At 39.8% G+C, this 22,927-nt stretch overlaps 3 protein-coding genes across 3 annotated transcripts in view; 2 read left to right on the forward strand and 1 right to left on the reverse strand.

Moving 5' to 3' along the window:
* Positions 1–1,243: 1,243 nt before the first annotated feature.
* Positions 1,244–2,276, forward strand: LOC311300158 (uncharacterized protein; the record flags this gene model as incomplete). Its single annotated transcript, XM_084424291.1, has 4 exons — positions 1,244–1,328; positions 1,668–1,772; positions 1,889–1,993; positions 2,129–2,276. The coding sequence occupies exons 1-4, from the start codon at positions 1,279–1,281 to the stop codon at positions 2,274–2,276; spliced, it is 408 nt and encodes a 135-aa protein (XP_084280417.1). The 5' UTR covers positions 1,244–1,278.
* Positions 2,277–2,404: 128 nt separating this feature from the next.
* The window catches only part of LOC311300159 (uncharacterized protein), a 44,260-nt gene continuing 23,737 nt past the window's right edge, over positions 2,405–22,927 (forward strand). Inside the window, exons 1-5 of the mRNA XM_084424292.1 lie at positions 2,405–2,517; positions 4,119–5,873; positions 13,839–14,012; positions 14,710–14,883; positions 18,209–18,382. Of these exons, the coding sequence (XP_084280418.1) occupies positions 2,450–2,517; positions 4,119–5,873; positions 13,839–14,012; positions 14,710–14,883; positions 18,209–18,382 (2,345 nt within the window). The 5' untranslated portion in view covers positions 2,405–2,449. The remainder of the gene's footprint in view (positions 2,518–4,118; positions 5,874–13,838; positions 14,013–14,709; positions 14,884–18,208; positions 18,383–22,927) is intronic.
* Positions 21,003–21,952, reverse strand: LOC311299923 (gamma-glutamylcyclotransferase-like). Its single transcript, XM_084423876.1, has 2 exons — positions 21,611–21,952; positions 21,003–21,391 (listed from the first exon to the last, which is right to left on the reverse strand). Exons 1-2 carry the CDS (start codon positions 21,877–21,879, stop codon positions 21,256–21,258), a joined length of 405 nt encoding a protein of 134 aa, XP_084280002.1. The 5' UTR covers positions 21,880–21,952; the 3' UTR covers positions 21,003–21,255.

The raw sequence follows: 22,927 nt of genomic DNA on the forward strand, positions 1-22,927 counted from the left end.
ATATATTTTAGTTAAATATATGTAAATATATTATTTAGAAATTTAAAAAGTCAACATTTTCACAAACAATTTATTTTTTAGATAGACCACTTCAGCTGTGGATGTGGGCATGGGAGAGCAGTGCTCTACTTCACCCACCCACATTTTTCCTACTGGTCAGGGATCAAACCGGGAACCCTTCGATTACAAGCCCGAAGCCCTAACCAGTAGGCCACGGCTGCCCCTTTACTGACTTTAATGACCTAAAATGACAATTTTATGTAGGAAACAACACAGAATGCAGTTTTTTCCCCCTATTTTTACAGAATTGAATACAGTTATTTAATAGTGTGTGTATGCAGTGTTAGACACTGAGTTCTATCTATTGTTTAAGTGCACTTCACTGTTGGAGTGTCACTGTTATACTTGCATCATAAATATTGTGCATATTTTCAATATTTAAATGACTTCAGGAAAGATGTCAATAAAACAACAATAAATCTAATAATTGCACTTAGTGTTAGGTACGTGCCACCTAATATGGCTTTATTGGCCTAATAGTCCTAGGAAAGCAACTATCTGTCATTTTACATTGCAGTCATTTAAATGTAAGTACAGTATTTATCATAGCTGTGTGTCATAATACAGTAGTGAAATATGGTAGCCTACTGTTGTGTATTGGGGAAAAGGTAGAGGAATTACTATGATCAAAATACATTTTCGACCCTTCTTTAGCAAGCTAAACATTTTATGACCATATATTTTGTCACATACTGTATTTTACATTACATGTTATAAATGTAAATATATTTCACACTTAACATCATATATTATTGTTATATTTCAGAATATATTTCAAAATGATAAATATAAGTGGACAACGTCAATGTATTTGGAATATATGCCACATATATTTTTGACACTTTAAAATATATTTACATATATTTCTTTTGTGTATGGGCTACATGCCCTAACCATTTCTGTCTCAATCACTTTAAAGTATGTGTTCACCAGTAACATACTTAGTGGAACAAAAGAGGGATAGCAAGACAATTTGAGACTTAAGTGTTATTTTTATATTTATTCATAATACAGTTTTTTCCATCTACAAAATGAAGAAATAATGAATAACTTGTCTTGAAGTTGAAGTTTGGTATGATGATTTTTGTAGTCCAAAACTGTTTGTCACGTTTTGTTTAGATAAATGTTTTGGTACACTGTTGTTCACTGTTCTGTAAAATATTTTAAATTGTTTTTGTATGTCAGTGTGACTGCAGCTCCATGAAGATTTAACGAATCATGGAGGAAAAAGAAACATTCAGTGATGGAGATTCTTCTCTAGGATGCAGGTATAGGCTACATCAAAGTCTTCAAATGATCATTATGTTATAGACAATGTTGCATTGTATGCCACATAACAGAGTAGTTCCGGAGTAGTTCTGGTTTTTAGCAATGGTTAAGGTGTTCTGGTTGTTTGCAATGGTTAAGGTGTTCTGAGTGGCCTTCTCATATTCTTATGCTGATATAGTTAGGAGGATCCAGAGTGTCTCTGTACACTGGGTAACATTCTACTTGTGCAATGAAAACTATTTTCAACCTTTCTCTGTGTGAGGTTTATGTGCATGTAATCAATTACATGAATTCTTGTCTCTATTCTATTATCTTTGTTCTATTAAATTTCATCACAGTGAGAGATCAAACTCACCAGAGTCCAGTTGTGTTTCCCTGAAGAGTGACCAGCCTATGGACAAGCCAGCAACATTTAAGGAAAAACACACATCAACTGATCTGAGGTTCAACATTTCTTTCTATATAGATACAGATACTCTACGTGAGGTTTATTTGCATGTAAAATGAAAAATGACTCTCTAAAATTCTTGTCACGGTTCTATTAATGTTGTTTCCGTAGGCAAAGATCAAACTCACCAGAGTCCAGCTGTGTGTCCATGAAGAGTGACCAGTCTATGGACAACATAGTACAATTTAAGGGAAGACACACATCAACTGATCTCAGGTACAACATTTATGGATGGATGGATGGATGGATAGATAGATAATTTATGTAAGGATGATCTACATGTGAAATCAACCATTTTAATTATTGTTTCTATTTTATTATTTCTATTGTTTTGTCTCTATTCTGCTAAAGTCCATTCCACATTGAGAGATCAAACCCAGTGCAGTCCAGCTGTGTGTCCATGAAGAGTGACCAGTCTATGGACAACATAGTACAATTTAAGGGAAGACACACATCAACTGATCTCAGGTACAACATTTATGGATGGATGGATGGATAGATGGATGGATGGATGGATGGATAGATAGATAATTTATGTAAGGATGATCTACATGTGAAATCAACCATTTTAATTATTGTTTCTATTTTATTATTTCTATTGTTTTGTCTCTATTCTGCTAAAGTCCATTCCACAGTGAGAGATCAAACCCAGTGGAGTCCAGCTGTGTGTCCATGAAGAGTGACCAGTCTATGGACAACATAATAGAATTAAAGGGAAGACACACATCAACTGATCTCAGGTACAACATTTCTAGATAGATATATAGAAACTATCTAGATAGATGGCCGCATTACCAACTCAGGTGTGCATTATTTTTCTAATAATTCAACGGCCCATCGTCAATTATTCCTTACTTAAACCATGGAAAGATGTCAGCTTATGAACAATGTAATGTTACATTGACATCAAGAAAGTTATCCAATGATCATAGTTTATTAGTAAGCCAGGGAAAGGAACACTAGAGAGGATAATTTTGCTAAAATATTTGCACTATATTATATATAGTTGTATTTTAACCTGACCTAATATGTTATCTGTCCTGTGGTCAAGTTTAATTTATATGTGTGGGTTCATTAAACCTGCTTTATGTGCAATTATTATTATGTTGTAATCTGTAAGGGTGGATTTCCTACAGGGGTTCAGGCTGCAGGACTGCCGAATGACTAAAGAAACGTTATCTGCAAGATGGTAGAAAACTGTTAATTTCTTGTATATTACCACCCACTGCTACTTATACCAACGACGGAAATATATATGTCAAATGTTACCTGAGAGATAGAAAGAGAGGGAGAGAGAGAGTGCAGAGAGTAAGAGAAAATGAAAAGAGGAGGCAAAGGAAAGAGAGACCGAGAAAAAAAGAGACAGAGCAACAGTTACAATCTTCTTTTATACCTTCCTTGACCTTGAGACTGAAACCCAAATGTGAGGCGTTCAAACTAACCAATTCGATAATTACAACTTCCACCGCCATATTTGAGGTGTGACAGTTAGTGGCCCCTGATGTACACACAGTTTGGCCTACAGGCCTTGATCACTATCAGCCCCTCTGTGCCTTTAGGAATTACAAATGGTCCTTGGGGTAAGAAAGAGGGGGGTTGAAACGGGTAAAGCAAATGTCTTTGTTCATTTTCAAATACCTTTTGATTGTTTTCTTACAGAAAAAAACTTTTAAACTTTTGTTAATACCTTTTAAATTCTGGTAATATCCTGTAGGAGCAATGTAATGTGACCAATGCTAGAAGGGTAGTGTCATTAATTTAGTGGGGTGAAGACACCTGAGTGTGTATGTGTTAGTATGGAAGAATTGGGGTGAGTGCTGGAGCACATATTTTGTTGACCGTGCAAACCCGTACAAAATAAAATAAGATGCAAGTTGCAAGGATTGGCGTGTCACAGAAGTTATTCCTGCACAGTTTTGGATTGTTTTTATTGTGCCGCTATACATGTACCAAAAGATAGTGTCCTTTTTTTCAACATTTGTTCTTAAAAATAAATTAGTCAATGCTGAAATTAACTAAAATAAAAGTTGTATAAGTATTGTTTGTTCATTATTACTAGTTAACAAATGAAACAAGTGTTACCATGTACCTAAAATATTTCCAAAATGAATTCATAGTCAATTTGAAAAGAGAATCGAATCATGAAATTGATATCAGTGCTCATAAATGCAGCTCTAATAGCTTGTGCAAATGATCAAATAACAGCCATGCTGATATTACGAAAACACCACTGTTGCTTGTGTAATATTGTGTAATTATTTGATTGACCAGTGTTAATTTATTTTACAACCACATTTTCTTTAATTTGTTGTCATTTTTTTCTATTATTTTATTCTTTCAGTCATGGCTCTCGACTGGCCCAAAGCAGATTGAAATCAAGTCTGATGAAGAAGTTTGAGTGTCTTTATGAAGGAACAGCAAAGCAGGGAAACCCAACACTCCTGAATGAGATCTACACAGAGCTCTACATCACAGAGAGTGAAAGTGGAGAGATCAATAAAGAGCATGAGGTGAGACAGATTGAGACACAATCCAGGAGAGCAGAAACAGAGGACACACCGATCAAATGTAGTGACATCTTTAGACCTTTACCTGGACAAGACAAACCCATCAGAACTGTGCTGACAAAGGGAGTCGCTGGCATTGGGAAAACAGTCTCTGTGCAGAAGTTCATCCTGGACTGGGCTGAAGGGAAAGAGAATCAGGACGTCCAGCTCATATTTCCACTTCCTTTCAGAGAGCTCAACTTGATGAAGGACAAAAAACTCAGTCTTTCAGATCTTCTTCATCGCTTTTTCCCTGAATCCGAAGAAATGGAAATATCCAGTGATAAATATAAAGTATTGTTCATCTTTGATGGTCTGGATGAGTGTCGTCTGTCTCTGAACTTCAAGAGCGAAGAGAAACTGTGTGATATATCTGAATCAGCCTCAGTGGACGAGCTGCTGATGAACCTCATTGTGGGAAATCTGCTTCCCTCTGCTCTCATCTGGATCACCTCCAGACCAGCAGCAGCCGATCTCGTCCCCTCTGAGTGTGTCCATCGAGTGACTGAGGTACGAGGCTTCAGTGAGCCACAGAAGGAGGAATACTTCAGGAAGAGAATCAGTGATCAGAGTCTGGCCAATACAATCATCACACATCTGAAGTCCTCGAGGAGCCTCCACATCATGTGCCACATCCCAGTGTTCTGCTGGATCTCAGCCACTGTTCTAAAGGAGATGTTGAGGAAATCATGGAAAGGAAAGATTCCCAAGACTCTCACTCAAATGTACACACACTTCCTGACCATTCAAACCAACATCAAACATGAGAAGGACTATGAGAAGAAAGTCAAAGATGAAGACATGATTGTCAAACTGGGGAAACTGGCTTTCCAGCAGCTTATGAAAGGCAACCTGATCTTCTATGAGGAAGACCTGAGCGAGTGTGGCATTGATGTGGCAGAAGCATCAGTGTATTCAGGATTGTGCACTCAGATCTTCAGAGAGGAGTTGGGCTTGAATCAGGGGAAAGTCTTCTGCTTTGTTCATCTGAGCATCCAGGAACATCTAGCAGCTCTATATGCTCACATCTCCTTTACAAACAACTGCATAAATGTGTACTGGAAGACATTTAATCCATTATCTGGTCTGCATCACACAGCTGTGGATGAGGCTTTACAGAGTGAGAATGGACATCTGGACCTTTTCCTGCGTTTCCTTCTGGGTCTCTCATTGGAGTCCAATCAGACTCTCTTACGAGAACTACTGACACAGACTGGAAGCTGCTCCTACAATAAAGAGAAAACAGTTCAGTACATCAAACAGAAGATCAAGGAGAATCGCTCTCCAGAGAGATCCATCAATCTGTTCCACTGTCTGAATGAACTGGGTGATGATTCTCTGATGCAGGAGATCCAAGATTATCTAAGAACTGGAAAAATAGGAGGAACCAAACTCTCCTCTTCACAGTGGTCAGCTCTGGTTTATGTGTTGCTGACATCAGGGCAGAAGATGGATGAGTTTGATCTAAAACCATTCATTGGAGCACAAAATACAGCAGATGAAGTTCTCCAGAAGCTGTTGCCGGTGGTTAAAGAATCCAGATCAGTTCAGTAAGTCACACTGATAAAACATGATCACATTTTTTTATTTTAGGATGTGCTTTCTTACCAAATCAATAAAAGTGGGAAATGTTCACCAAATCCCATTATTAGCAACAGGGGCGGATTATCACTGGCAAAGGCCCCAGGGCCAATTATATCCAAACTAGTGACCCACCCCCTATTTGTTTCATTTTTATTTATTTTTTTACATTAACTGTAATAGAAAGTAGAAGTTACAGTGATCGTGAATATTCAAACCATTCTCTGAAATTTATTCTCTGGAGTTTTTTGCTTTGTGAACTTTTGGAATGTTTTTTTAGACGGCACTTTTGTATTAATTTTTTTCTAGGAAATATATTTTGCTGTTAAATACCCATACAAACTCATTAGGTAAAGAAAGCTCTTTGTTCAGGATTTAGCTATATATATATATATTTAAAGGAGGATAAGCGGTTTGAATTCAAAAGAACAGCATAAGATATAGTACCTGGAAAGTTTTCTCAACATTTTGCGATTTCAGACCACAGTTTCTGAATGTGATGCGATCGAAGAGATGAGATACGCTTAGCCTCAAATACTGCTCTGAAGTGGTATTAGAGTCAGTGTGGATTTAGTGTGCATTAAGGGCACTGAGCTTTGACATTTATCAGACCTGGGATAGTCTTCAGTCTTGTACACTGACTTCCTGCTGGATGCATGTGCTCTAAAGTGGCCAAGACTGCAAGTGTGGGTATTGGGACAGGCCCTTAGTTTTGTCATGCCTATTGATGAACAGGATATGTCGTGGCCATGAGGTTGTATTATCATGGTAACAACATCTTTATGCAATGGCCACACAGGAAGTCATGGCCTAATTCTGCATAAGTTTTCACCTCTCTCGCTACCCTCGATGGTGGGGTGGCTGTGCCTCTGGCGAGCCACCTCTGCCCTGCATGTGAGGCCAAGGCACTCTTATTGCATGAGGGTAGTTCTGAGCCAGAGTTGAGCTGCGCTTGTCTACTGACCGTGTTCAAGTCACAGCGTAGGCCCTCGACCAGACGATGTCCACCTTGGTGGTCCAGAAGCGCCCCTGGCTGTCCTTGCAGAGGTGCGAGAGGTCGTCAAAGTACGCTTTCTCGATGCTCCCATCTCACAAGGTGGCCTTTTCGGCGACACTGTTGAGAATTGGCCCAGCAGTTGCTTCAGACTGAAGCGCTTCCCACGACATACCACCAGAGTGCCTCGTGGGCCGCCCCTCAGTCTACTCGTCGCCAAGGGTGTCATCCCCTGCAAAAAATAACGCTCCGGCACAGCCTGCTCTACTGTGTCCGCTGCAGGAGGATGACACCTCATACTGGCACACTCTCAAGATCAGTTATGCGAACACAGGGACCTTGTGCTCAGGCACCTCAGCCAGCTGGGCCTTCAGGTCAACTGGAGAAAAGAGCAAACTCGCCCCTGTGCAGAGGATCTCTTTTCTCTGTATGGAGTTGGATTCGGTTGCTCAGACAGCGAGCCTCACAGAGCAGCGCGCTCAGCTGGTGTTGAACTGCTTGAACACATTCAAAGGCAGGACGGCGGTCCCACTGAAATTCTTTCATAGGCTCCTGGGGCATATGGCAGCAGCAGCAGCGGTAACCCCGCTTGGACTGCTCCATATGAGACCGCTTCCGCACTGGCTTCTCAGCCGAGTCCCGAGATGGGCGTGGCATCACGGCACTCACCGGGTGGCAATCACACCGGAGTGCCGCCAGACCTTCAGTCCGTGGTCAGACCCCTCGTTCCTCCGGGCAGGAGTCCCCTTGGAACAGGTGTCCAGGCATGCTGTGGTATTCACAGATTCCTCTGCCACCGGCTGAGGTGCCACGTACAAAGTGTCAGGGGTGTGGACGGGCCCCCAACTGCATTGGCACATCAACTGCCTCAAGTTGCTTGCAGTACGTCTCGCTCTGAGCCGCTTAAAAAGGCCGCATCAGGGCAGAGACGTGCTCGTCCGTACGGACAACACTGCAACCGTTGTGTACATCAAGACAAGGTGGTCTACGCTCCCGTCGCATGTCGCAACTCACCCGCCATCTCCTCCTCTGGAGTCAGAAGCATCTGAGGTCACTTCGAGCCATGTATGTCCCCAGTGTGCTCAACCATGTGGCCGACGAGCTATCACAAGCTGTGCTTCCGGGAGAATGGCGACTCCACCCTCAGGTGGTTCAGCTGATTTGGAGAGAGTTCGGGGAGTCTCAGGTAGACCTGTTTGCCTCCTCAGAGACCTCCCACTGCCAGCTGTTTTACTCCCTGACCGAGGGAACACTCGGCACGGACGCACTGGCACACAGCTGGCCCCGGGGCCTTCGCAAATATGCGTTTCCCCCAGTGAGCCTACTTGCACAGACACTGTGCAAAGTCAGGAAAGATGAGGAGTAGGTCCTTCTGGTGGCTCCCTATTGGCCCACCCGGACCTGGTTCCCAGAACTTATGCTCCTCGTGACAGTTCCTCCCTGGCCCATTCCTCTGAGGAAGGACCTTCTGACTCAGAGACAGGGCACCTTATGGCACCCGCGTCCGGACCTCTGGAAACTCCCATGTCTGGTCCCTGGATGGGACGCAGAGGTTCTAGGTGACTTACCCCCAGAGGTACTTAACACCATCACTTCTGCATGAGCGCCATCTACGAGATGTGCCTACGCCTTGAAATGGAACCTGTTCGTCGAGTGGTGTTCCTCTCGCGCCGAGGACCCCCGAAGATATCCGATAGGGTCAGTGCTTTCTTTCTTGCAGCAAGGGTTGGAGCAAAGTGTTTCCCAAGTAACATGCTGCCGCTATTTCAGCATATCATGACCACTTAGATGGGAAAACAGTAGGAAAGCGCGACCTGGTCGTCAGGTTCCTTAGGGGGGCGAGACGATTAAATCCTCCTCGTCCAGGGCTGGACTGGTAATCTGGCATACCGGGCAAATGCCCATTGGGCCGACGTGCTTTTGGGCCGATACATCTCATACTTTTTTTTTTTTTGGCCCATAAAACTCGTACATCGGCGGCCCATTCGTTTTGTTTTGTTTAATTGACGGCGCTGGGTTAGTGCCGGTGTAATGCATTGGTCAAAAAAAAAGTAAGCGTTAGTTTTTTTTTCCACTGACAGACCGGCCCATGAAACGCGTAGATCAGCGGCCCATTGGTTGTTTTCTTGATTGACACTGGGCTGGCCCAATCACATCTTTAAACACCTCCCCCTCTGGGCTTTGAGTGAGCGTGCAGTGTCAAGTGTGTATCTGTCAAAATAGTCTGAGAGATGGAGAAGAAACGCAAGGAATGTGCAGAGAAATAGTGTGAAAAATAGATACAGGCCCTTCAAGCAGACGCTGTAAAATGTGTCAAGATATATATGTTTTCTGCAGCAGCAGGACCTTCATCAGCTCCAGTGGCTGATGATGAGGATAGTGAGGAGGATCAGGAGAGAGATGAGAAAGTGTAACGTAGAGTCCGCGGTAAGCAGAACTACTTTCAAAACACTTTGGCTATGAGTGTAGGAACCCATTACCCAGTTACAGATTATTTCCACATCTGCATAGTTGACGATTACTGCAATTTACTAGAAGTTTGACGCGTTTGTATCCATGTTTTCCGCCAAAATAAAAGCTCGATGCAGTTTCCGTCAAAATAAAAGATCATGTGCTTATCTCTTTCAAGTATAGAAATTAGTACAAAACTAATTATGAAAGTTTTCTTTATTTTTCGGTGCATTATTTTTTTACAATATATGGATATTAGGCTACTATCATGAGATTAATATTATAACTATTATTATGTAGTAGTGTAATATAGACAGACACTGTTACTAAAAGAGGTTTTTTTCTTTGTTATACTTGCACACTGAATATGGGTTGGAGCTTTTAATTTTGAACCCTCAAACTGCACCAGATTGATGAATTTAACATTAAAATGCAAAACAAATTCTTAGGGGGACCATGCCCCCAAACCCCCCTAGAGGTCCACCCACCACAGTTTTACCAAAATTCCTGTGAGAAACACTGGTATTGCTATGCCAATGCAGCTTATAGCTTGTTTTTTGGATTCACCACTGTGGAGTATAGTTCGACTGTATTAATAAATTACAATTTTGTACTTATTTCATCTGTTAACTCTCACTCGTTTATACTAACTCATTACATGGCATTAGTGGTTTTAATGAATATGAGTTGAACAAAAACATATTCAAAGGCGTGCAAAGATGGGTGGTGTTTATGATCATATGTAGTGGGCCAGTCTGGGCCAAAATGCCAGGGCCGATTTTCTGTCCCAATCCAGCCCTGTCCTCGTCCCCCCTCCATACCCTCTTGGGACCTGGTGCTTTGAGCACTTTAGGATGCTCCCTTTGAGCCTTTGCAGTCAGCAGACTTAAAGCTTCTCTCCTTGAAGACTTTGCTGCTGGTTGCACTGGCCTCGATCAAGAGGGTAGGGGACCTGCAAGCATTTTTCGGTCGACGAATCGTGCCTAGAGTTCGGGCCGGGTGACAACCATGTTGTACTTAGACCCCGGCCTGGCTATGTGCCCAAGGTTCCTACCACTCCCTTCAGGGACCAGGTAGTGAACCTGCAAGCGCTGCCCCTGGAGGAGGCAGACCCAACCCTGGCTTTGCTCTGTCCCGTTCGCGCTCTGCATATGTACGTGGACAGAACTCAAAGCGTCAGGACCTCAGACCAACTCTTTGTCTGTTACGGAGGCCAGCAGAAGGGAAAGGCTGTCTCCAAGCAGAGAATGGCCCACTGGATAGGTGCCAGGCCTTTATCTGCTGAATCCTTGAGAACCGGGTCTAGGCTGAGTCCCATATGTGTGACCCCACGGGGATCCCATATGTGTATATTCTCCACGGCTGCTCCTAAACGGAAGCTTGTGTCTTTCCCTTGGGCTAAGTCACCCACTATTCATATACAGTACAACCCTCGGATTAGTCTATATGTATATTCCCACATAACTCTCTTTAAGAATGTGGCTTCCGCAGCGTCAGATCAGGCATGCTTCCCAGTGTTATCCAATAATCTCACTGTATGGGTTATCACGGAACAACAGTGACAGATACGCTCTGTGTAAGCCCTCTCCTATCGTCCTTCCAGGCAAGAAGGTGTAGAGGCTTGCTCAGGGCGCTGGATGGGGTGCAGCAGCTGTGGCGCTTTGGTAGGGATTCCTATCTGTCGGTCACGACATACGTCGAGAGTGACCGACCGATAAGGGAACGTCTCGGTTACATATGGTAACCCTCATTCCCTGAGGGAGGGAACGGAGACGTACGTCCCGTCAGCACATCTGCTGCGACCCGCCGGGGCAGCCAGCTCACCGGCTCGGCTCCTCAGCAAAAAACTGAAGTGCAATCGCACCAGCTGCTCGTTAAATACCCGCGCTGTGAGGCTGCACAGCTGATGCAAATGATTACACGCCAATATGCATTGGCTCGTTTAGTTTCACTCGAAGTAGATTGGCCTCTCTAGCGAGATTCCTGTCTGTTGGTCACGACGTACGTCTCCGTTCCCTCCCTCAGGGAACTAGGGTTACCATATGTAACCGAGACGCTAGTTTTGATATCAGAAATTAGATTTCCACTAGTAAAAATGTGACCCTGGATTACAAAACCAGTCACAAGTCGCACGGGTATATTTGTGGCAATAACCAACAATACATTGTATGGGTCAAAATTATAAAAAAAAAATGTATGCCAAAAATAAGGATATTAAGATCATGTTCCATGAACATATTTTATAAATTCCCTACCGTAAAAATATATATATAAAACATTTATTTTTGTGAGTGAATGCAGCACAATCACAAACATAAATGGACAACTTTTAAAGGCGATTTTCTCAATGTTTTGATTTTTTTTGCACCCTCAGATTCCAGATTTTCAATAGTTGTCCTAATATAAATATTGTCCTATCCTAACAAACCATACATCAATGGAAAGCTTATTTATTAGCTTATCATATTAGCTTTCAGATGATGTATATGATGTATGATGTATCCCCATGTGACTGGTTTTGTGGTCCAGGGTCACAAATGTGAATTCTTGATATCAACAATGATGACATCACTTGCAGAAATACAATTCTTGAGATCAGGAATTAAATTTCAAATTCTTGATATATTCATATCTGTAATTGTATTTTCACAATGATATCATTTTCAGACATGTGTTGTAAGATTAAAAAAGTGAGAAATTAATACTTTTATTCATTAAGTTCACATATTGCGACTTTTACACGCTCAAGGTCGTTATTTCAAATGTAGTAATCTTATAATTGGAGCGACGCCCTAATTTTTTCAGGCGCAGAGAGATGAAAAAGTCTTAACTTTTCAGAATGCCACAAGCGCACCGCAGGTCATGTGACAATAATTAATTAATTCGTTACATTTATATAGCGCTTTTTCTGAGACCTCAAAGCGCTTTACACAGAAGGGGGGAATCTCCTCAACCACCACCAATGTGCAACATCCACTTGGATGATGCGACGGCAGCCATATTTTTCAACCTAGTTTTCCCAGGAGGTCTCCCATCCAGGTACTAACCAGGCTCAGCCCTTCTTAGCTTCAGTGGGCAACCAGTCTTGGGCTACAGGGTGATATGGCTGCTAAGAGAACAAGAACCAACCAATCAGCTTCACCCTTTCTGTAACAACATTGAAAGCTGGTGAAATTCTCTATGATTTTTACGTTTTTGAAGGATGAGGTGCACCCAAACACTAGGTTTTTTTTTCTCTTCTCCGTACATTTTTTTGGAGCAGAGCTAAAAGCAAGCGCTTTTCGCTGGTGGAAATCCATTACTGAAACGTCCTCGTCATTGAGGAGAGTGCAAGTAATAGTGGCATAGCAACGACAGACGCCACGGGAGCGCACGCGCTTTAGAAAGAAGCAGAGAGCAGTGTAGCCGCGCCTTCCACGCGTTTTTAGACGCGATATGTGAACACCCTAAGGTTCCATTAAATTGATTAAAAGTGACAGTTAAGACATTTATAATGTTACAAAAGTTTTCTATTTAATGAAGGGGTTAGGGTTAGATAAACCTAGGGTTAGATAACCCTAACCCTCTTTAAATAAATGCTTTAATACATTTAATAAATGCAACAAAAAAAGAAAAAAATGCTGTTCATTGAACTTTGTTCATCACAGAATCCTGAAAAAAGTGTCACCATCTTCACACAAATATGAAGCATCACAACTGTTTTTAACATTGATAATAATCATAAATGTTTCTTAAGCAACAAATCATCATATTAGAATGATTTCTGAAGGATCATGTGACACTGAAGACTGGAGTAATGATGCTGAAAATTCTGCGTTAATCACAGGAATAAATTACAGTTTTCAATCTATTCATAAGTTATTTTTAATTGTGATATTTCCCAGTGTTACTGTTTTTACTGTATTTTTGATCAAGTAAATGAAGTCTTGATGAGCATAAGAAGCCTTTCAAAAACATAAAAATGTAATGTTTCCCAATCTTTGACAGGTACAGTACACTAAAAAAAACAAAAAACAAAAAAATATTCGTCTTATCCCAAAGTGTTTTAAACTGATTGACTTATCTGTAATGTTTTTGTTCATATTTAAACATTTTAAAGGTCCTGCTTCATTTCATTCATCTCTTTACACTATTAACATTCTGTATTATCCATTTTAATAGGCCTACTTGAAGCACCATATATATATATATATTTTTTAAACATTCTAAATACCTGACAATCATGCCAGTAAAGCTTTTTGATTATTTGATTATGACTGTTTCTGTAGGCCTATACGCCAGTAGTTGACAAAAAATGAATTGACTTCACTTTAAGAATGTAACGTATTAGGCTACAATATTTCTTTTCATTGCGGCTAGTCATTCATAAACTTTTAATAAGATTACAAATTATTTATATTTGCAGGTTTCACTTTTTTATTATTATTATTTTAAACAAGTGTTAGTTCATCATGCATGTTTTTTTTGTTTTTGTTTTTTTAATCTACAGGTTGAGTAATTGTGGAGTCACAAATGAAGGTTTTGCTGCTCTGGCTTCAGCTCTGAGATCAAACCCCTCACACCTGAGAGAACTGGATCTGACTGGAAATAAACTAGGAGTGTCAGGAGTGAATCTGCTCTCTGATGGACTGAAAGATCCTCACTGTAAACTGGAGAAACTGAGGTAAATCATCTCTCTGAGAGTCACACACTCACTGATACTCACAATGAAATATTCCTATATAGTTTATAGTTGTATCAGTTCTGACAGAGATGTAGGATCATCTGTAGAGTTTTATCCACATGTATCGAGTGTAAAAATGAAAAAACAAATACCTGGTACAAAAATGTTTTTCAAACAACACAGGTCTCTTCATTTCTTAGAGATTTTGTGAAGCTCATCAGGTGTTCTGCAAACACATGTGGTTTGTGAGTTTCCTGTTGAACATGGTTCCTCAGTTCCAGATGGTTATTGGCTTTCAGAGACGAGGAGTCTAGATATGGCTGAATAGCATTTCCCTGTCCATCCTGATATTAAGTAATAATAGTTATAATTTGCATACCGATGAAAAGTGGGAATTACCCTGCTTATTACACCACTACTTACCAAACAAAAAATAATTGGACATGAAACATTGATTTGAATGTGTGTAATGTGTTGTTTTGAGGATTTTGTCATACTCGCATAAAACAAATAAAAAAAGTCAAAAATTTTAATGATATTGAAATGAACTCCTCAAGCACCATGTAGAAGTGGGTTTCTAGATTGGACCTGTTAATTGTGCCGTGGATTAAGTCCTTCTTTCTGATTGTGAAGCTCCTGCTTATCTAAACTGTAGATCCTGAACTGAGAGACTGAAGAGTGTCATTGTTCTCTACAGGTTGAGTAAGTGTGGAGTGACAGATGAAGGTTGTGCTGCTCTGGCTTCAGCTCTGAGATCAAACTCCTCACATCTGAGACAACTGGATCTGTCATGGAATAAACTAGGAACATCAGGAGTGAATCTGCTCTCTGATGTACTGAAAGATCCTCACTGTAAACTGGAGACACTGAGGTAAATCATCTCTCTGAGAGTCACACACTCACTGATACTCACAAAGAAATATTCTCAAATACTTTATAGTTGTATCAGTTCTGACAGGGATGTAGGATCATCTGTAGAGTTTTATCCACATATATTGAGTGTAAAGGAAAGACAAATACCTGTTGCAAAAAATATCACATACACAACAGGTGAGTCTCTTAATTTCTTAGAGATGTTGTGAAGCTGATCAGGTGTTTTGCAAACACATGTGGTTTGTGAGTCTGCTGTTGAACATGGTTCCTCAGTTCCAGATGGTTATTGACCTTCAGAGACGAGGGGCCCTATTTTAACGATCTGAAACGCAAGTGTCAAGCGCAAAGCTCAAGTAACTTTGTGGGCGGGTCTTGGGCGCTGTTGCTATTTTCCCGGCGGGATAAATGACTTTTGCGCCCGGCGCAAATCTAAAAGGGGTTGGTCTGAAGTAGCTTCATTATTCATAGGTGTGGTTTGGGCGTAACGTGAAATAAACCAATCAGAGCATCATCTCACATTCCCTTTAAGAGCAGGCGCGCTTGTTCTAAAGCGGATTCCTATTTTAACGACGGATTTGCCAGGCGCACGACAGGAGCGGTTCACAGCCGAGGAGACCGACGTTCTCGTCAGGGACGTTGGGGATGGAGAAACACACCCAAATTAACTTTGGTTAAACAGGCGTATGATAATTTTGGTAAATGTGTAAGCTAGATGTATGCTTTTATAATAAACTGTCTATCTATCTATCGTAATAATGTATGATTTGCAAAAATGATAACTGCTGTGTCTGTGTGTAGATGAGAGAATCAAAGTGTATGTGCGTTGTGCACACGCTACATTGATTAAGGCCAAGCATGCGCCCTTAAAATAGCATATGAATAACATGCACAATGCGCCACATTGTTTTCTAAACCTGCAAAATAGCATGAGGGAATGTTTGCGCCGGAACACGCCTCCTCTTTGCGCTGAACCGCCCCGGGGAGCACAAGTGTATTTCTTAGTTAACCGACGTGCGTCTGTGGAGGGAAAAGTCCGCTGTGCGCGGGTGCAAAATAGGAATGAGACATGCGTCCGTGTACAAAGTCAATTGCGCTGGGTGCAAGATAGGGCCCGAGGAGTCTAGATATGGCTGAATAGCATTTCTCTGTCCATCCTGATATCAAGTAATAATAGAGTTGTGTATCATCTGCATGGTGATGAAAAGTGGGCATTACCCCACTTATTACACAGCTATTTACTAGGGGTGGGAATCTCTAGGCACCTCACGATTCAATTCGATTACGATTCAGAGGGCTGCGATGAGAAGCTAAAATGATTATCGATGCATCTTTTTTTGTGTGTGACTACTTGGTACTTTTAAAGCAAAGTATTTATATTCAATTCAATTCAATTCAAATTTATTTGTATAGCGCTTTTCACAATACATATTGTTTCAAAGCAGCTTTACAGAAAGTGCATTTCAGAAATGTACATAGAAAAATAAAGTTAGTTAATCATGTATTAATTTAGGGCATAACATCGCTGGCGTTGAGTCGTCTCTTCACAGGCGTCGAGTCGTCTCTTCACGGGTGTTGGGGCATCTGAAGTCTCCATGAGAGGCTGGATACAAACTGGAGCTGACGAACTCTATTTACTAGCGTCCCGAGATAACAACAGAAAAGCAGATGGGAAATAATTAGCATAGCTGCTGTTCATAATATTAATGCATTCGATCCGTAACTGTAGTATAAAAGGTAAGTATTATGTGAATGCTTGGCTAAAGAGATGCGTCTTTAATCTAGTTTTAAACTGGGACAGCGAGTCTGAGCCTCGAGCAATATCAGGAAGACTATTCCAGAGTTTAGGAGCTAAATGTGAAAACGCCCTCCCTCCTTTAGTGGTTCTGGATATCCTAGGAATGACCAGAAGCCTCGAATTTAGTGATCTTAAAGAGCGCGATGGATTGTAGGGCGATAGAAGATCCGTTAAATACACTGGAGCTAAACCATTTAGGGCTTTATAGGTCAGTAGCAATACTTTGTAATTGATACGGAATTTAATAGGTAACCAGTGTAGAGATGATAGAATTGGTATTATAATATGATCATATATATATATATATATATATATATATATATATATCATATATTATAATGACCCATAAAGAATTTACTTCCAATATCTTTTATTAGTAAAACAAATGGAGGTGATTTGGCAAGTCAACTGTAAGGTTAAATTTGCCCGCATATGTCCCAACATTGCAAAGAACCAACAGGAAAAGAAATGTGTGCCTGTACTTGCAGCATACTTGCAACCAATGAATACAAACTTCAGCATATTCTGAATCTCTAAAAAAAATATAAGAGACTTATAACCAACATCCTCCTGTTATGTGCAATGAACAATATAATCCTTCAGACAAAAAATAAATAAACATTTTGCTGTAGCAAAATCACAAACAGCTTTCATACAAAAATATATAATTATGGACCAGCAGCTCTTGTACAAAAAAAATTGTTTGTGTACTTGCGCATATTCTGAATAATTAGTAACATACAAAGCTGCTCTTGTAGACAAATAAATAATAAAGAGTCTAAGAAGTATGACTTGAAATTGTTGCTGTATACCACAATCAAAAACAGCTTATACAAAAAAAGCAAATGAACATCTGCAGAAAGCACAGTCAAAATGTAACTTGTGATACTGTGACTGTGAAGGGCAGTAGCCTACAGTAAACCTACGAATAATGTACGTATAACAGATCGGTTTACAGCATATTGATGTGAAAACAAAACAATACAGAAAGCAGCTCTCATGCAAAAATATAAAAAAGGCCACAATGAAATTATGCCAATTTTCCATATGTTAGCTTTTAAAGAAGAGGGTGCCGTTCGGTTTTCGCGCTCAGACATCATGCGTCTCTGTTATGCGGACGCCACAGACTGTCCGGGCACTGCACTTCCACGCTTCAGAGTTCCGCCTTTTGCGTTCCGTCAATATTAGGTTATTAGTATTAGGAATTTTAATATAATTTTTTTTTTTTGAAAATCGATTTTTGACATTTGTGAATCAAAATAAACAAAAATGAATGAATATGAAACATTGATTTGAATGTATGGAATCTGTCGTGTTGAGGATTTTGGCATACTTGCATAAAACAAAGATTCTAAAACTTTAATGATATTGAAATGAACCTCCTGAAGCACCATGTAGAAGTGGGTTTCTAGATTGGATCTGTTAATCGTGTCGTGGATTAAATCTTTCTTTCCGATTGTGAAGCTCCTGCTTATCTGAGCTGTAGATCCTGAACTGAGAGACTGAAGAGTGTCATTGTTCTCTACAGGTTGAGTAAGTGTGGAGTGACAGATGAAGGTTGTGCTGCTCTGGCTTCAGCTCTGAGATCAAACCCCTCACACCTGAGAGAACTGAGACTGACTGGAAATAAACTAGGAACATCCGGAGTGAATCTGCTCTCTGCTCTAAATGATGATCCACATTATGAACTGAATATGCTTTTGTGAGTAATGTTGTTACTTTTGTTATATATTATTAACTGTTATATATAAATTGGTTGCTAATCATTTTTGATATTAAGCAGAGTTTATGGCGGTTTGGACGAAGACACACATGCATTATATAATTGCATTGCATATAATGTGTGCTGGTCAACTAGTCTAAATTAAGAAAATTAATTTAGACTAGTTTAGTCGAAATTATTTTCCAATATCCAAATATGCTACTAAATACCACAGGGAAAAGAGCTTCTATTTGTGACGTGCTGTCTTTGCATTTGAACATTGCACATTTTAAACAGGACACGCATTAGCTGAATAAATGTTAGCCAATACAAACATATTTATAGAAAACAGTTGACAATGAATAGACAGGAGTCCAATAATAGCATAACGAATCACTTATTCTAAAAATAATATAAAGTATAAGTTCCGAATCCGACATTATAATGAGTGCTGTGTTAACAGTAAATCGTCCGTCATTTAACAAATTTTAAAAGCAGGGATGGATAATACAAAATGCTTTTTGACAGAAAAAAGCGAATAAAGAACAAAATTTAAGCAAGAACTAAATTTAAACTTAGCCCGTCAATTTTCATTTTACAATGATCTTCTCTCTCTGTGTGCGCGCGTCCGTGTTTGTGAGAGAGCTCGCGCAGCACTGATACACAACGGTACTTTTTAATCCATAAGTAGCCTAACTAACGCGCTAGTTTTCATACAAAATAAATATGTAACATAATTAGGTAGGCTACTTTAGTTATAATTAACACAATAACGTAACACATACGTTTCTCAACAGTGAGAATGAATGAATAAATAAACGCCTGTTTCTCCAGACTCGCGCTCATCAGTAGGCTGAGCCACAAATCACAGCACTTTCATAATCACTAAGCCATAGCGATTTCAAGATTTATAGTTCAGCATTACTTGAGCATTTTATTATTTGCATGACTGAATGATGTCTTCCTCTTTTCTGAGTGATCATGAATAACTTAACGGAGTATTTTAAGATAATCCATGCGATCTGTGTGATCATCGAACCCATAAGATTAAGTTAACTCAACAATCAACTTTCCACATCGACCCCAGGCCGTTTACCTTCAGGAGTCAGAAGTACCGTAGCCTACTGTAGGCTACTGTCCTCGCTTATGACATCAGTCAGACGGCGGCCGTGTCGATTTTCAGTCTCTTTTTAATGATAGGCCTTACGCATCTGTCATCTGTCAATCATCCCCGCTTGCTATTTGGGGAATTACAGTTTTTCTCGATTGTTTACACACATTTTCTGAAAGCATGCCTCATATTCTCAGAACTCTACACACAAATAAAAAAACACACACACAATGGGCAAAACCCCTCAATTCTCCTGCAAAATGAAACTTTACATTCAAAACAATGTTATTTCTTCTCAAAATGGTATTTTGTTTTCAAATGACACACACAAACCATCATATGAATAGACATTTATAAGAACCAGCTGAACACTGATGTGCTCAGTGTAAAACACTATGATCAATGTAAAACACTTCTTCTCCATTCATCATAATGACTTAGGCCTTTTTTTTTGGTTCAGTGTTACACTTAGCCCTACTACAGACAGTACATACATAAGTGTGTTGTAAAATATTGTTTTTATACTTAGAACACACAAATACACGGTAACAAATATATTTCATTTTCCCCACAAAAAAACGCACATCCCAACCAACACAAAGTTGTACATACAGTGGTCTACATACAAAACAACAGAAGAATTGACTGTATACAGTTACAGTAAAAAATGCCAATGTTGGCATCCATTGCTCCATTGAAGAGCTGACCTGTTGCCCTTTTATTGCTAAAGCTTTGATTGCTAATTGTAAAACTGTGTGACGGGTGTTTGCCCATGTGATGAGTCAGTGTGCATATTTGAATGGAAGTGTGTTCTTTGTGAAAACAAGAGATTTTCTGCATGAAAATTGTGCCAAAAGCAGAGAATTGTGTGTAGTGTTTTGAAAAAGGTGTGTTTTAGAACTGCAATTTGAGTGTAAAGCAGGAATTGTGCTTGTAGTTTAGCAGAATTGGTTCAGGGGGTTGGTGAATGAGTTACATGTTGTGGTCATTATGTCTCAAGTACCAGTATTTGTGTGTAAACAATTGAGAAAAACTGTAACCCAGCGCTATGATTGGCCGAACTCTTCTTCTTTTGCTGTAGCTTGATTTGAGGACAGCGCGTGCACAGAGGCATCACCAGGTTTTTGCGTAGTTTAGAGTGACAAATCGTACTAGCGTACTTTGAAGTCAAAATGCGTATCCGCTACGCAAAATGCGTACAGGTTGGCAGGTCTGATAACCACTTGGCACTTTCGTTATCATAAAAAAAAATCTGACACAAAGAGTATTATTATGGATAAGAGTCAAAGGTCCAATGCTGAATGTTTAAAATGGCTTTTACAGATCTATCAACTGTAGTTGATTCCGTGTATCACTGGGTTATTATCTTTCACTAATAGTGATATGTAGTTTGTTATAGTTGTTGTAAAGTGGATGATGCAATAATGTCACACATTTGACTGTGTTTTACCTACAGGTTTTAGATGTGAGTCTGAGTTTCTCTGGATCATCTGATGGTGAATAAAGAGCCACTACAGACACATCATATTCAACAGACACAAACCCACTGTGATCATCACACAGATGTGTTTGTGTAACTTTACAGAATTATACAATCCATCCAAAATTTCTTTTTACATAATAATGTAGTTTGTAATAATCTGTGTATCTTCTGTTCAAACCATATAACAATAGATTTCAACCTAACACAAAGGTTAAAACCTGTGTATTTATTATTAATGACCTTGATAAGTAGGTAAAAATACACATAATTTCCTGCAGCTCATTTCTCGATGTCTGTAATCTGGTCCAGTATGGAAGTGCCGCTGTAGTTGTTTGTCTCCAGTGCCTGAAGCTTCTGAATGTAGTTTTGAGGCAAGCCGTTCTGTTGAGCCCCTAAACACACAACCTTGATGAAGAATGAGACGAGATAAACAGAGTCAATATGAATAAGACACTCTTCAATTACACTTTTTATGATAGTTACAGTATGCAACTATACAGTTACCAAGAAAAAGACAACTATATTGAGAACATCTAAATCTCCAGTTAAGTTACACTTTAAAACACTTATATATACTAATATTTGTCTTAGTTTGGTCAGTGAGAATTTTTAATGGCAGTAAAATGTACCTTACTGTGGTGAAGGTGGACAGGGTCTGAAATTGTTCATCTTGTACGTCCGGCAGAGAAGCGGACCATCTTCTGTTTCAACTTTGACCTCTAATGGGCTGTACACTCCTTCATGAACCTGTTCCTGTCTGAAACATGTGACGATTCGTAATGCATGCCTAAATGCAGATATTTTAGTTCCTGTGTAAAACATATCCAACATAGATAGATGCTTTGTACAGTGTGTAATAGGGATGCACAATATATTGGTTACTATCTGCTTCTGCCTGTTCATCTAATTAAGCAGACGATGGAAGCAGATATCATGGCTTTTTTTTAATCAGTATACTATTTTATCTTAACAAAAGTACCAAGAGTTATCTTCTCCACTGTATGTATTTAGGAGATAATGTGCAGTATATCAGCATGATACACAGCTATTTACTAAATAAATAAATAGACATGAAATACTGATTTGAGTTTGTTTGTTTTCTGTGGAAGGAAGGGGTGTGAAATCCAATATGATACTGATCATAAATTGGAAAAGTTATCATCTTTAAAGATGAAAGAAAGGTTTTGGGAAATGACACGACAAAGCGCGTATCGAGTAGCCTACGCAGCACAATTTCTCATGAAGCTCCGTGCCAGAGCGCGTATTATTTTCAGAGAAACACGTGATCAACGATAAACGAAGCCTCACTTCTTTCCAGTCACATGAATGCTTCACTTTGCGTGTCGGAATGTTTGAACCCTGCTCTACAGGTTTTTGGAAGTTTAAGTCCATTTACTAAAAACATTGAACAAAATATAAATAAGCCTATAGCCTAGCCTATGTTACATGATCATATATTCTGACACATAAACAGCATAGAAACCATAAAATAATTAGACCAACATACTTGCATCAAGCAACTCTGTTGGTATTTTTATGATTAGTATTAATATATTTGTTACATTTATTTTATTGCTACACTTTAATATGTGAATTATATTAGGCCTATCAGAAAACTGAACATTTAGCGTTGTCAGGCTTTTATTTGTACTTAATGGATAAAACAACGGCGCTGCGCACTCAGCTGCTCATAAACATGGCTGCAATTTGACCAGCCACAAGATGCCGCTGTTTTCGACACTATTGATGCTTCGAATCTTTTCCCGAAACATTCAGGGGAAATCCTCAGTGCTTCATGAGGCTTCATTTGGCCATCCCTTCTTCCAACACGCCAGTATAAGAGAAACCCCTTTCTTATACTGTCTATGGGAGAGACCAGACCACACAGTATACTCTTACTTATTACATTTATCTTACATTGGGCCGATTGTTAGTTGATGAAAATACAGTT

The sequence above is a fragment of the Rutilus rutilus genome, assembly GCF_951802725.1.
Source record: "Rutilus rutilus genome assembly, chromosome: 11".
Classification (NCBI taxonomy): Eukaryota; Metazoa; Chordata; class Actinopteri; order Cypriniformes; family Leuciscidae; genus Rutilus; species Rutilus rutilus.